We start from the raw sequence: 14,321 nt of genomic DNA, 5'->3' as shown, positions 1-14,321 counted from the left end.
CTCTTCTGTGCTTGCACGGGGAGGAGGGAGCGTGAGCACACTCCACTCCCTCATGTCTCTTTCTCTTCATGTAATTACGGCCCGCCCCGCCCTTATGATCTCACTCAACTTTTATTGCCTTTCATAGGCCTGGTCTCCAAATACAGTCATACTGAGAGTTGGGGGCTTCAGCATACGAAGTTTGAGGGGACACAGTTCAGTCCAAAACACCCTTCAGCTGAAGACCCTCAAGAAGGATGCTTATAATAGCTTGCTTTAAAAATCTTCGATGATTCCAGCATCTGTGTCATCTGTGACAGTTTGCTGATTGTCTTTCCCTTGACAGGTGTTCAGTGTCGTCTCATTTTTTGTATGTCAGCTAGTTTAGAGCCCTGTACATGTGTGTTCTACCAGCTGTAGGCATGACTTCCATCTCCACAGTCACTGTATGGTCAAAGGTGGGTGCTGAATCTAAGGCGTCGCACCCGTGATTCAGGCAGCAGGAGTAGAGGGGAGAGGCTGGGCAAAAGCAGCTTTCCCAGCGGCCCCACCAAATCACTTCTTTTAAAATTTCCTTGACCACTCCTGTCTGCAGAGGAAGACTGGGAAACGTAGTCTTTCATTTGGCATCAGGGCCTCGTGTTCTCTTCCTGGGGAGGAAGGGTGTTGGGTAGGCAAATGACAAATATAAGCTCTAGGCTCAAGTGTTTGAACTTAGCCTTTTTCTAAAGTCTACTGAAGTGGGATTTTGATTCTGTTTGCAAGTTTTCCCACAGATGTTGCCTATTTTATTAGTGATTTTTCTCTGCTAACATTCTCCTCTGGGCCATCATGCTTAATTACTTATCTTGTCTAGCTTGTTATTGGCAAATAATGAAGGACTCTTTGAGGGATTGAGGGGGGACAGTGTCTCTGTTTCTGATGAAGAAATGAGCTCCTGTGCCCACAGAGCTCTGAAATGTGACATTTCAGGAGGATTTTTAAGTAGTCTTTAGACCGTATCTCGGAGAAGGCAATGGCACCACACTCCAGTCCTCTTGCCTGGAGAATCTCATGGACGGAGGAGCCTGGTAGGCTGCAGTCCATGGGGTCGCTAAGAGTCGGACACGACTGAGCGACTTCACTGTCACTTTTCATTTTCATGCATTGGAGAAGGAAATGGCAACCCACTCCAGTGTTCTTGCCTGGAGAATCCCAGGGACGGTGGAGCCTGATGGGCTACCATCTCTGGGGTCACACAGAGTCGGACACGACTGAAGCGACTTAGCAGTAGCAGACCATATCTACAGTCTCAGTACAGGGGTTGTAACTCTTAGACTGAATGAACTGTACTTGGTCTTGGTATTAGATACCTTTTGGCTTTGATTGTCTTGTTGTCCTGATACTCCCGGTATAAGATGAGGTGACTGATAAGTTAGAGTCTTGTCAGGAAAACAGAAATTACACTTACTTATTTTAAGAATTCAGTGTAGGAAATTGCTTAAACAAGTTTTAGAGGAGTGGAAAGCAAAAAGGGAACACTGAGACAACACAGATAATAGCTACAGGAAGCAGTTTCATCCCTAGGGCTGGGGTACCACGAAGAGGTATCGGGGACATTGACTATCAATGGCCCGAGAGACGGCCTCCAAGCAGCTAGAGGTCAGATCTCTGAGGGGAGGGAATCCCCCAGTTGCACAGCTCAGAAGAGGGCCCCCAGGGAGCTGGGACTTAATCCTTTGAGGAGAGGTTGTGACCTGGGTCCTGTTGGCACCTCAGAGAGGGTGTGATTCAGCTGGCTTGGGGAGTGTGGAAGCTGGAACCAATTATTGCTGCTGTTACTGCCTGGGGACCATTGTTGGGGTGACACTGCCAGGACAGCAAGCCCACAGGAAGAGTGGGGTCCCTTTGCCATTCAGTTTTCCTCCAGTGTTTGATCGAGTCCAGCAAGCAGAGATGAAGCATGTTGTGTGCAGTCTCAGCCCCAGCATCACAGAATATGGAGAGCGGACTGGTGCTAGGAGCTGGACCACCAGGGTGGGTGCTTTGCTCTGTGTGGGCCCAGCCCTGAACTTCTCGTAGAAACATTTCAGGAAATGTTTAAGGCAGACGTTTAGGCCACATGATTTGTTCTTGAAAGTTAGTGGCTTGTTGGCCCTTGTGGTAGCAACTATTACATATAACTTTGGTGCTGAGTTAGATTCTTATCACATGTGGGAAATATCCAAGCCTCCGGCTCCAAATGTTTCTTTGAGAAATTATTTTTAGACAGATCAAGGGGTCAGGGTGTCCCTAGACTTTTCCCATGTCTTCTTTTCGACTTTAAGTGTTGTTAAAAGTTGACTAAAATTGAGGTTTTTGGGGAATGGGTGGAGCAGGCTCAAAGCCTGTTGGTGGTTTATGTGTAGAGAGAACATGAGGCGTTGAGTTAGGGAGCCCTGGGTTCAAACCAGCTAGCTTTGTGACCTTGGGCAGTTGATTTAACTTCTCTTAACTATAATTTCCTCATCAGAAAAGTATCAGTAATACCACCTACCTCTCACAGTTGTTGACAGCATTGAATCGTTGGGTTCCCTGGTGGTCTGGTCCTAGGGTTCTGGACTTTCACTGCCATGGCCTGAGTTTAATTCCTGCTCAGGGAACTGAGATCCCACAAGCCATGTGGTGCAGCCCCCCACCTCCCCCCCCCCCCCAAAATTAAACCATTGAGTTAATTGATATTTATATATAGCACGTATAATCCTCAGGGCAACCACTGAGAAAAAAAAACTTTAAAATATATGGTAAAAGAAATGGCAAGGGAATTAAAATAGTACACTCAAAACTATCTATTTAACACAAAAGGAAGCAGTCCTAGCAGAAGTAAGGAATAAAAGATGAAACACAGAGCAAACAAATAGCAAAATGGCAGAAGTCAGTCTTTCCTTATTGGTAATTACATTAAATATAAAGGCTTAACTTCCCTAGTTAAAAAGCAAAGATTGGCAGAATGGACTGACGTCATGTTGTTTACAAGAGACTGACTGGAATTTTAAAGGCACAAATAGGTTTAAAGTAAAAGAAATAGGAAAAGATATTCCATGCCAACAATAACCAAAATAAAGCTAGGGTAACTACACTGTGTAGGGGGGTATTCTTAGTCACTTATTCGTGTCCAGCTCTTTGTGACCCTTTGGGGTGTAGCCCACCAGGCTCCTCTGTCCATGGGATTTTTCAGGCGAGAATACTGGAGTGGGTTGCTATTGCTTCCTCCAGGGGATCTTCCCAGCCCAGGGATTGAACCCATGTTCTATGTCTCCTGCATTGTAGGTAGATTGTTCACCCACTGACTATACTAAGTTAGACAGAATAGACTTTTAAGACAAAAATTGCTACCAGAGACAAAGGATATTATACAAGAAGGTTCTGGAACATCGTTGAGTAAGTCACACCCCTGCTCCTGTCCCACTGTCACGTAGCATTTGCCAAACCATAAACTAAGTTTAGTTTAGATGCTTCCTGTGTGTGGTAATCCAGTGTAGACACCATTCCCTTCAGAATGCAGGGGGCCTTTTTGAAATCCTAGGCTAAGAGCCTGCTCTCACCTGATGCTGCATTTCTCCCTGCCACGCAGGTACGAAGACGCCCTAGTCCTCTTGCTGACGGAGGTGTTGAATCGCATCCAGTTCAGATACAACCAGGCCCAGCTGGAGGAGTTGGATGATGAGACTCTAGATGACGATGTAAGCAGCATAGCCTCGTTGGCCTTAATCCTTGCCATCCTGTGGTATGAATGGAAATGGAGACTTGGAACCCATAGCTTTTTGCTCTGGAGACCATCTTTAAGCCAGAGCAGTCTTACGGTTTGAGTTACACATTTGAAATTTGTATTCTGCTGGTCGATTTGGGTTTATGAACTGTAAAAATATTTTACAGGCATATACCTATATGGACTAGAGATGTAAGTAAAGCAACCATATGTACAGTGAAAAGTGGTTTAGTAAGAACTTGGCATCCCACCTATTTTCCCCTGCCTTGCATCCACATTCTGGGCAACAAATATAAGCCAGCTGGATACTGGTAGAGATAGTTAGAGATACTTAAATGATAAGGCTAAAATAAAAGGACATCTCTTTTGACTATATGTTATTAATATAAACTGATATCTCAAAGTTAACCTTGAGTTTATTGATGCTGACATGCTTCACATTGGTAAGAAAAACGTCTTAAGGATACAATTCCAGTGTTCCTTTTTCTTAACCACCATGCATTTAAACATTTTCAAGTCACTGTTATGGCTCTCAGAATAGCAGCCACTGTGCTGTGGTTAAGACCTTGAGGGTAGCCATATCTGGGTTAGAAACAGCCTTCTGCTTGGAACCAGATGGCCTAGATTTGACTGTGCAGCCTTGAGTACGAAGAAGGTAGCAGTCTGGTCACTGAATTTCCCTGAGGTTTAATTTCCATGTCTCCCAGAAGAGGAAGGCTCTCTAAACCGACCTGTGTTGACGGTTACCTGTGGGCACCACACGTGGATACGGTGGCACGTGCCTGGTGGGTAGTAGGTGCTTGGCAGCACTTAGTAGACTTTAGCTTCACATCTGTTACCTGTCTGATGTAAGCCAGTGCATCTCATAGTTTAGCCTGAATAAGAGGCGCTGTGAGACAGCTTGTTAAGCAGACTTTGATTCAGGCAGTGTGTGGGGGGAGGGGTGGGGGAAGCATGGCCAGAATTTGCATTTCTGACAACCCCCCACCCCGGAGATGCCGATGCTGCTTGTTCATCAACCATACTTTGTGTAGCACTGGTGTGGCCGGTTATGTAAGCTCAGGAACGGGCTGTCTCAGAAGGTAATGAATGACAAATTCCTATAGCTGGGATGACGGAAAGGGGACTCGAGCATTTATTTTACCAGTCACTTTTTAAAATCTCTTATTCCTATGACAGAGAGAAAAGTAGGTCATTTTATGTGAATCGTTTCCTTTTTGAGGAACCAGGTCCTTATGACATTAATTTATTGGATCAAAAATTTTTTTAGCTTGGCATTTTTAGAGTACCAAATAACCTGGTTTACTATTTCTCCACATACTTATGTTGGAGAGTGGGCTTGAGGTGGAGGGCAGGCTGGCAGGAAAGCTGATGAGCCTTTGCCATTCTGGGAAGAGCTGATCCTTCTGTGTTTGCCCCACAGCAGCAGACAGAGTGGCAGCGGTACTTACGCCAGAGCTTGGAGGTAGTGGCCAAAGTGATGGAGCTCCTTCCCACACACGCCTTCTCAACACTGGTAACTCACCGTTTGGAGGGGAGTGAAGAGCCTAACTATTTCCCTGCATATAGCATGAGTAGTAAGGCTTTTGTGCTCACCAGTCTTATAAAATGGATATGTTTTAAACAGAGAATAATAATTATGATAACTGACCCTTGAATTTAATGTGTTTAACATTTCCTCCCAGTATTTTAAAATGAGCTTTTGGAAGCTCTGTTTTTCTTTCCTAAACTCTTGGGTGTAATATAAATTTTACTGATGCCTTTATGCTTTCACCAGTGGCTTACAAGTGGCCAAGCCAAGTGGAAGATTTATTTATAAAAATTACACTGTTGGAAAGTTAGCGTTCGTAAAACTCACAAAACTGTTGGCAGATTATTTACTGGGCACTTTGTGTCTGTATTTATGTCATAAGGACTGATTGCATTCGCCAAGTGATGCTTGTTATTTGAAGGGATTTCGTTAAGTCCACGTCTCCTCTGAAGGCAGGATAGTTCACTGGGGTCGGGTTTGCACTGCACCGCCCAGCTGTCTTGTGTTCTCTCATGGAGAGTGCCATCTTACTTTGCCATCTGCCTTTCGTGGGGACCTGTCACAATAACGTCTTAATTTTATCTTAATGGTGAGTTAGCAGCTTTAGGAAGAAAAGATAGAGCTCTGATTATGAAGGTCCTGTCTGCTAAATGAGTAAGGCAAACTGAGTACAAATAATTTGGCTGTCTCTTCACTCTATCAAGCACTTAAATAAGGCTTAACTGTGCTTTTTTTCAAGAGCAGGGTTTTCCTTGGACTTGAAGGGAGGTGGGTCCTGTGTTAGAGCTCTAGAAAGTATAGATCATTTGGGGGCTTGATATCTTCCTTTAAGGACATAATTGTCATAATAATCGTAGAGCCTTATTTAGAAAAGTATGGAACTAGTGCGTTATTTTCTTTCTTATTCCAAGTATTAACTGGTGGTTTTAATTGTAGAAGACTTTGGGGGTGGGAGGTGCTGAGGGGTGCCACCTCTTAGCTGTGTGTAAAGGCTCCCAGAGAAAAGTTTTTTACCCTGCTCCTCCCACTACAGGTACTTCTTTCAATGTTGAAATGCTGTTAAAATTCGCATTTATGTTTTTTTTAATCTTCTGTTTCTTTGTTTTCAGTTCCCAGTTCTTCAGGACAATTTAGAAGTTTACCTGGGGTTACAGCAGTTTATAGTTACTTCAGGGTCAGGTAAGCTGTCTTTTATTTTCTAATTTAATGTTCAGAAAAAAGGTTCTGAAAAATCATCCTCCCGGGAGGACTTGGGAGCAAGCTCTGCAGCAGACGACCTGGTAGAGCCGATCATGGCGATTGTCAGCTCTCTTGTGTCAGCGTTGTTGTTTAGTTGCTAAGTCGTGCCCAACTCTTTGTGACCCTGTGAACTACAGCTTGCCAGGCTCCTCTGTCCATGGGATTATTCTGGCAAGACTACTAAAGAGAGTTGCTGTTTCCTTCTCCAGGGGATCTTCCCGACCCAGGGATCGAACTTGTCTCTCTTGTGTCTCCTGCACTGGCAGGCAGATTCTTTACCGCTGCGCCACCTGTTAAGCCCTCCTGTGTCAGTGGCCCTGACTGTAGCCATTTGGAAAGGCTTTGGCCTGCTGTTGGCAGGTTTCTCCAGTTGGGGGTTTAAGGTTAGCATTTTGGGATTATTTTGTTAATAATAATAGCTTGTTTGTAGAAGAGGTATTGCATGCCAGGCACCATATTATTTGTTCTTGTTATTTAATTCTCTCAACTCTCCTGTGAGGTGTAAGTACTAATCACAGTTCTCTTGTTTTACAAAAGAGGAAATTCATGTTCAGAGATGTTAGTTTACCTAGGGTTACATAGCTTGTGGCGCTAGTCCCAGGAGGGTATACTAGGAAGCGATAAAAAGTTGAATTAGCCAAAATCTGATATTCATTCTGCCAGCCGAAAGCACCAGGAACATCATTCTTGCAAACACATTTGTGCTACAAACACACACACATAGACACAAGCACAGACACATAGGAACTTAACCAAGTGCTTGCAAACACTTGTGCTGCACACATGCCCACCCACCCATACGCCCGCACAGTTTTCCTTGCAGGAGTTACCCTGGCCCTGGCCAGCTGCCCCTCTCGTATAACTGCTGCTTCAGCCTGGCACACAGCTGCCCGGGGTACAGCCTAGCGCCTGGATGAGCTTGTTATTTGTGGCAGAGCCTCCCCAAGAGGCTCTTTACGAGGCTGCCCTTCTTGGTGGCCTGTGACTGCTTGTTTCCATGACCAGATTAGCTTCTACCAATAAACAACCCACTGGGCCCCAGGAGGTTGACGGGCTTGGCATGCCTCAACTCTAGACCCTGATTTGTGTAGATCGAGTAAGAACAACTTCTGTAGAACTTTAAAAAGACTACTTTTCACAGCAAATGTGCCTGTATGATATGCCATCAACATTCATGGAAGTCTTTGGACTGTGTACAGATGCTGCAGATATTTCCAAAATCTAGGAAAAAATTCTTGGGGAAAAAATCATACTGTAATGTTTTCTCCCTCAGGGCTCTTGTTCAAATTAGAATATACTCAGGACCCTAAAGTCGCACAATGGTAAAGAATCCACCTGCCAGTGCAGGAGATGCAGGAGACACAAGTTTGATCCCTGGATTGAGAAGATCCCCTGAAGGAAGAAATGGCAAGCCACTCCAGATTCCTTGCCTGAAAAATTCCATGGACAGAGGACCCTGGTGGGCTGCAGTCCATAGGGTTGCAAAGAGTCAGACTGAGCACACACACAGGATCCTAAAAAAGTTATTATTGATCTTAAAGATAAAATTGAGCATGTACTCTTTTCCTCCCAGAATAGATACCTAAAGTCAGTATTAGTAGCTGACTTTTTAACATTACATTGAGTCTGTCTTCAGGTGGCAGTCTGCAGTGATTCCCAAGTCCTTTATCTCATAACTTAGATTTTCTCGTCCGAGAAGGATAATCTGATTGATTTTTCCCTAAATGAAGTATTGTAGGCCTGCTCTCATCGCAGCCCGTTTGCTGTCAATTTCACAGTACACTTGGCTCTTCCAGGTCATTTCTAAACCTCATCCCAAGCACTGATCCTTGGGGCATATACTCAAGGGGCAGACCCTCTCAGGCCAGAGAAATACTTATTTCCTGTTTTAAGATGAGCTTTCTTATCCATGATGAAGCAAAAGCCAAGTTTCCAACGCAAAGGCTATTAAAAAATGGAAACTCTGAGTACGATTTGTTCCTTGGTTCCCATGGTCGTTTACCCCTCACATAACCTTCATGCTATATTATATTAGTCAGCCTTACTGCCTCTTACCAGAAACTGCGTTCTTTTCCCCAGTGGGTTTGGGCTCATTCCTTTCATTTGCATTTACCTTCTCCTGGCGTGAATTCTGGAGTGATGGAAGCCTTACTTTTTTTTTCCCCTGGCTACGTTTGTGAGGCAGATACAATCTTAGCCCCCTGACCATGGTTGAACCCAGGCCCCCTGCATTAGGGGCTCCGAGTCTTGGCCTCTGGACCTCCAGGGAAGTTCCTGGGAGTCTTACTCTTTACTCACTTCTATTGATCCCCCTGCTTCCGCTTCCTTGGTAAAGTCCAAGGCAAAGCGTGCTGTCGCTGCGCCTCCTCTACCCTGGCAGTCATCTTGGCCCTGGCTGGCTGTCTTTTGCACTGCTTGTGGTCTGCGTCACCCCCTCATCAGTCATTGTGCCCCTGGTGCTGCGTTTGTGTCCTTACATGTCCCGAAGGGTCTGTCCTGTAGGTGTTTGGCTTCTGCCGCTGTTCACCGAGATCCTCCCCCATTGGGGCAATATTTCTGCTCCAAGCAGTCCTGCTAACTTTTTTGTTTAACTGTGCAGGCTTCCCTGCCTAAGAGATTGCTTATGATACAGACTTTTGGACTTAAATTCTTGGTTCTGCTTAGGTTCATTTATGACTTGTTTGTTCTCTCTGAATGGAATACCTTAAGTGCTAAGTTTTATATTTTTATTGCCCAGTCCACCACCCCCGCCACCAAAAAAAGACTGAATTTATTTTTTTAAGTTTTTTTTAAAAATATGGACCATTTTTAGTCTTCATTGAATTTGTTACACAGCTGCTTCTGTTTTATGTTTTGGCTTTTTTTTTTTTTGGCCCCGAGGCATGTGGACTCCTAGCTCCCTGACCTGGGATCAAACTGACACCCCCTGCTTTAGACAGCAAAGTCTTAATATGTTTCTTTACAGGGCAGTAACTTTCCAGTGAGCTGTTCTTTGTGTTTTTTTTTAAGGTTTTTTTTTTTTTTTTTAATGTGGAACATTTTAAAGTCTTTATTAAATTTATTATAGTATCGCTTCTATTTTATGTTTTGTTTTGTTTTGGAGGGGGGGCTGTGAGGCATGTGGGATATTAGTTCCCCGACCAGGGATTGAACCCACATCCCTTGTTTTGGAAGGTGAAGTCCCAACCACTGGACTGCCAGGGAAGTCCCGTGGGCTGTTCTTTGGTGTGGCTTAGGGGACATCTGTCGAGACAGCTGCAGGGTAACGTGGTTTATGGAAGGTTGGACTTTGGTGTGGCCCTGGTATCTTCTGTCTCTGAAACCTACACGTCTCAGTGTCCTCACCTGCAGGTTCCACTGTGTGGATGTTCTGTGTTGTTGATGGGAGCGAGGAGGAAACTAAGCCTCAGCCAAACAGAATAAAATGTGGATTGATCTGAACAGCCTTTCACAGTGGGAACTCTGGCCTTCCCCTCAGGTGGCAGTGTGGTTACCTTGCATGATTTTGTGGTGATGGTAGTATGAGGTTTCCAGGCTGGGGGTCAGGGCTAGAGACTGATCTGGGGTACTTACTGCCTGTGTGTTTGGCTGCGTTGCAGACACATCAGCAAAGAAGCAGCTGCCGTTTTGATTGATCTGAACCTTGGATGGCACATAGTGTTGAGTTGAACTCTATGAATTACCATGGTTCTGTAGGCCAGAAACAGTCAAATAGCAGCAAATTAATGTGGTTCAAACCAATAGTTCAAAACACACACAGGCTGTTTCTCATTCTAGGACTGCTTTTTTATCAGAAAAATTAGGGCAGGTTTAAACAAGAGTGATGAGAATGGCCAGGATTCTGCAGAGGGGCTGAGCACAGAAAACAGAAGGGACCAGGCGTGTATTTCAGCCAAGAGGAGATTTGCAAGAATGTGACCCTCCCTCCACATCTCCCCAAGACTGCCATGTGTCAGCAGGCTTAAATTAAGCTTGTGTTTTGTTCTCCCCTGAAAGGGTGGAAGGGCTTCCCTGGTGACTCAGATAGTAAATTGTCTACCTGCAATGCACGAGACTCGGATTTGATCCCTGGGTCAGGAAGATCCCCAGGAGAAGGGAATGGCAACCCACTCCAGTATTCTTGCCTAGAGAATTTAATGGACAGAGGTGCGACCAGGGGATGATAGGAGGAATTATCAGGGAGACCCCTGTGTTTCTGGCCAAGCTATCCAAAGGTGGAAGACTCCCTCAGGAGACATTGGGCCCTAGCATTCTATTGAGGGGTCCGGGAAGAGGCTGAGGGGCCATTGCTGGGGAAGGCCATGCGCCAGATGTATGTGTGGATGAGGGGGAGAGGGGAAGAAGGCTGGCCCCTTGAGGATGACTTTGAAGCTGTCTCATGCCCATCCATGAGGGAAACTTGATGTAGGCTGGTGTTTTGGTTGGTTTTTAATAGAGAAAAAGGCTCTTTCCCTTCATGCTGAGAATTAGTACAGTGAAAAATTTGAAAACAAGTTACTGGGGTAGAGCTGTGTGGGTGATGAGGATGGGTGTGTGCAGGGAGAGCGAGGGGCCCCTGATGAGGAATCGGAACCCCTCTTCTGGCAGGTTTTAGTTGACCCTGGGCTTCGGTTGCATAGTGGTGGCCCTGGACAGCCTTGACGCCCGGAAGGTGTGTGCTGGTGGTGCTTTTCTTAACCGGGAGAGGAGGGTGCAGAGGCCCCGCTCCCCTCACATGACTGCACACGACCACAACCACTGCTTGCTCTGTGTGTTCTGTGGGCTCCTCTGGCTGGCAGTGTGGGGTGCTCACCCCTTTGCCCTGACCCTGGGAGCTGGCCCACCCTCCTTAGCCACCCATCTCATGGTCTTGGCGGGGCTGCCTGCAGGCTGATAATCCTGCTGGGGGACGTTTCTGCGCCAAGGCTATGCTCTCCGTGGGGAGTGCTGCAGGGGGGCAGGTGGTCTGGCAGGTCGGGGCCGCTTTGTCACCGGCTCTTCCTCCTTCCTTTTGTCCTCTGGCCCCTCGGGGCACGACCCACTGTCACAGTGCCCTGGCCACAGTGTCCCCCATTCCAGGCTCCTGTCCCCCATTCCAGGCTCCTGTCCCCCTTTTGGGGCTGTCCTGGGCTCTGTTCCAGCCTCATCACTTGGAAATCTATGTGGCGTCGAACTTGTTGACTCATCCCCCCAGCTCTTAGGTGTCAGTCTGCCTTCTTCCTCTCTACTGTGTTGCCTGTCCATGTGTGTGTGCGTGCTCAGTTGTGTCCGACTCTTTGTGACCACCGTGGACTGTAGCCACCAGGCTCCTCTGTCCATGGGATTTCCCAGGCAAGAATACTGGAGTGGGTTGCTATTTCCTTCTCTGGGGGAAATCTTTCTAACCCAGGGACCGAACCCGCATCTCTGCATTGGCAGGCGGATTTATTACCACTGAGCCATCAGGGAAGCCCCGTTACTTATCCTTTGTTGTTGTTCAGTTGCTAAGTTGTGTTCGACTCTTTGCGACCCCATGAACTGCAGCACTCCAGGCTTCCCTGTCCTTTACTGTCTCCTGGAGTTTGCTCAAACTCATGTCCACTGAGCCAGTAATGCCATCCAACTATCTTATTCTCTGTCACCCTATTCTCCTCCTGCCCTCAATCTTTCCCAGCATCTGGGTCTTTTCCAGTGAGTTGACTCTTGGCATCAGGTGACCAAAGTATTGGAGCTTCAGCTTCAGCATCAGTCCTTCCAATGAGTATTCAGGGTTGATGTCCTTTAGGATTGACTGGTTTGATCTCCTTGCAGTCCAAGGGACTCTTGGGAATCTTCTCCAACACCACAGTTTGAAAGCATCAATTCTTTGGTGCTCAGCCTTCTTTATGGTCCAACTCTCACATCGTACATGACTACTGGCAAAACCATACCTTTGACTAGAGGGACCTTTCCCTTGAGAATCCCTTGAACCATATGGAAAGGCAGTTATCTGTAGTGGGAATTAGAGCATGTTCTTCCTGTTGAAAAACCACCTGAGGCGTTCTGTTTCAGGGCCCAGGCTGAACATCACAGCGGAGAACGACTGCCGGCGCCTGCACTGTTCCCTGAGAGACCTGAGCTCCCTGCTGCAGGCTGCGGGCCGCCTGGCCGAGTACTTCACTGGGGACGTGTTCGCCGCGCGCTTCAGCGACGCCCTCACAGTAGTGGAGAGGTGGGTGGGCAGTTCCAGCATGCAACTCAACTTGCCTGCTTGTACGCGGTGCTGTGGTGGCCAGGCAGCTCTGCCCTGTGCAGGTGACTCGAGGCTCCGCCGCACACAGGGGTGTGGAGCGTTACTGCCCTTCTCTGAACTTCATTCAGGTCCTGGTAAAATGGAGTGGACATAGTATCCTGTGGGTTTATTGTGAGATTTATATGAGGTAAGGCCCTGAGCCTGGGGCTTAGTATGTAGCACATGGTAAAGATAAGCTGCGATTTCATGGAAGAGCTTCTATTTAAAGACAGGAGTAACCTCAAGAGAAACCAGGTGTGGTCATAAAGAGACGTTAAGACAGCCCTGTTAATAAGAGGACAGACAAGTAGGCAGTCTGCACTCTTGACCAGGCAGCCAGATGCCGGAGCGGTCTTCCTCTGCTCCTGTTAGAGTGGGCCTAGTTCTTGCAGTCCTCTTAGGGCCCTGAGGAGTGGAAGCAGGGCAGCCGCCAAGCCTGACTGCGGGGCGGACCCCCGCCTTCCCTGCACGGAGCCCCCATTACTGCTGCTTCCTCGAGGGGCCCTCACAGGCTTTACGGCTGCATTTGTTGAGGTCCTCCCTCTCCCTTCTTATGAACTCAGGCACCTACAACGTCATTTGCTGAAAATAAAAGGGACAAAACGTTCAGGTCATTTCATGGTAACCAGCAAGTAGATTAGATCAAAACCAGGTGGGTGTGGATCCAGCCCAAAGTTGAGACACCTGGTTCTTTCGTCGGCACAGTGGCTATGTCACTGGTAACACACTAGGGGGAGCTAGGGCCCAGGCCAGCTTACTTGCATGCCAGACTTTTCTTTGTTACTCTTGGCTTAAAAGCAGACATGACTGAGAATTTTAGATAAATCTGAAAATCCAGATTAATGTTAATAAGAAAAGCAGTTTACAGTAATAGGAGATTTTAGAAAGTAATTGTGTCCATTTTCTTTCTATATTTTGAGGGACAGGTATTATCACTTTATCTGAGTAAACTGTGTCCCAGAGGGCGAGTGCCTTGCCTCAGACCGTGCAGTGCATGAGAGGCTGCACATGGACTTTTACCAGTTTCTTGAGCCCAAATGCTGAGCTCTCTCCAGACACAAAGCTTCTACTTCAAGCTCTTTTTCCTCTTCTTCCTACGCTAGGCCTGTTTCCTCTGATAGTAGAAACAGAACATGTCTTTCTGTCTGAAGTCTATATTTTTTGAATTTAAACTTAAGCCATGTATTGTGTCCATCAGTCATTTCGGCTTCATAGGGAGGTGACTGTTCAGAGATTCTGGGTTGTTATTTTATAGGTCCTTATGTATATACATCTTTCTGCATTGCTTAGGTTTGCAGGCTCAGTAGTTAAACACACTTGGCTCTTTTGTCTTCACTTAGAATAAAGTGTGAGAGAAGCCTCTTTGTTATGGCTATAGCCACTGTCATCAGTAGCATTTTTACTTGTCGGTTACAGAATATTAGTATCAAGAGTGCTAAACATAGAAATATTAAAAGACACATTTAGAAGTTCATTTTTAGTGTGGAGGAACATTAAAGAATGCTGTTGAATGTAAGTGAAGAGTATCAAGTCACAAGCTGTATGATTTCACTTCTATGAGGTACTTAGAGTTGTCAGAATGATAGAGACAGAAAGTCAGTGGTTGCCAGGGGTGG

General features: G+C 46.3%; 1 protein-coding gene across 3 annotated transcripts in view; it reads left to right on the top strand.

The window, feature by feature from the left end:
• XPO6 (exportin 6) overlaps window positions 1–14,321 on the top strand; it is a 108,312-nt gene that overhangs the window by 71,311 nt on the left and 22,680 nt on the right. For 2 of the 3 annotated variants that reach the window (XM_069570817.1, XM_069570819.1), the window contains 4 exons: window positions 3,572–3,680; window positions 5,130–5,222; window positions 6,347–6,416; window positions 12,486–12,645. In XM_069570817.1, coding sequence (XP_069426918.1) covers window positions 3,572–3,680; window positions 5,130–5,222; window positions 6,347–6,416; window positions 12,486–12,645 — 432 coding nt within the window. The remainder of the gene's footprint in view (window positions 1–3,571; window positions 3,681–5,129; window positions 5,223–6,346; window positions 6,417–12,485; window positions 12,646–14,321) is intronic. The other variant, XM_069570818.1, reaches the window with a different exon arrangement.

Source organism: Ovis canadensis, chromosome 24 (genome assembly GCF_042477335.2).
Source record: "Ovis canadensis isolate MfBH-ARS-UI-01 breed Bighorn chromosome 24, ARS-UI_OviCan_v2, whole genome shotgun sequence".
Taxonomy (NCBI): Eukaryota; Metazoa; Chordata; class Mammalia; order Artiodactyla; family Bovidae; genus Ovis; species Ovis canadensis.
This window is presented reverse-complemented; position numbering and strand designations above follow the sequence as displayed.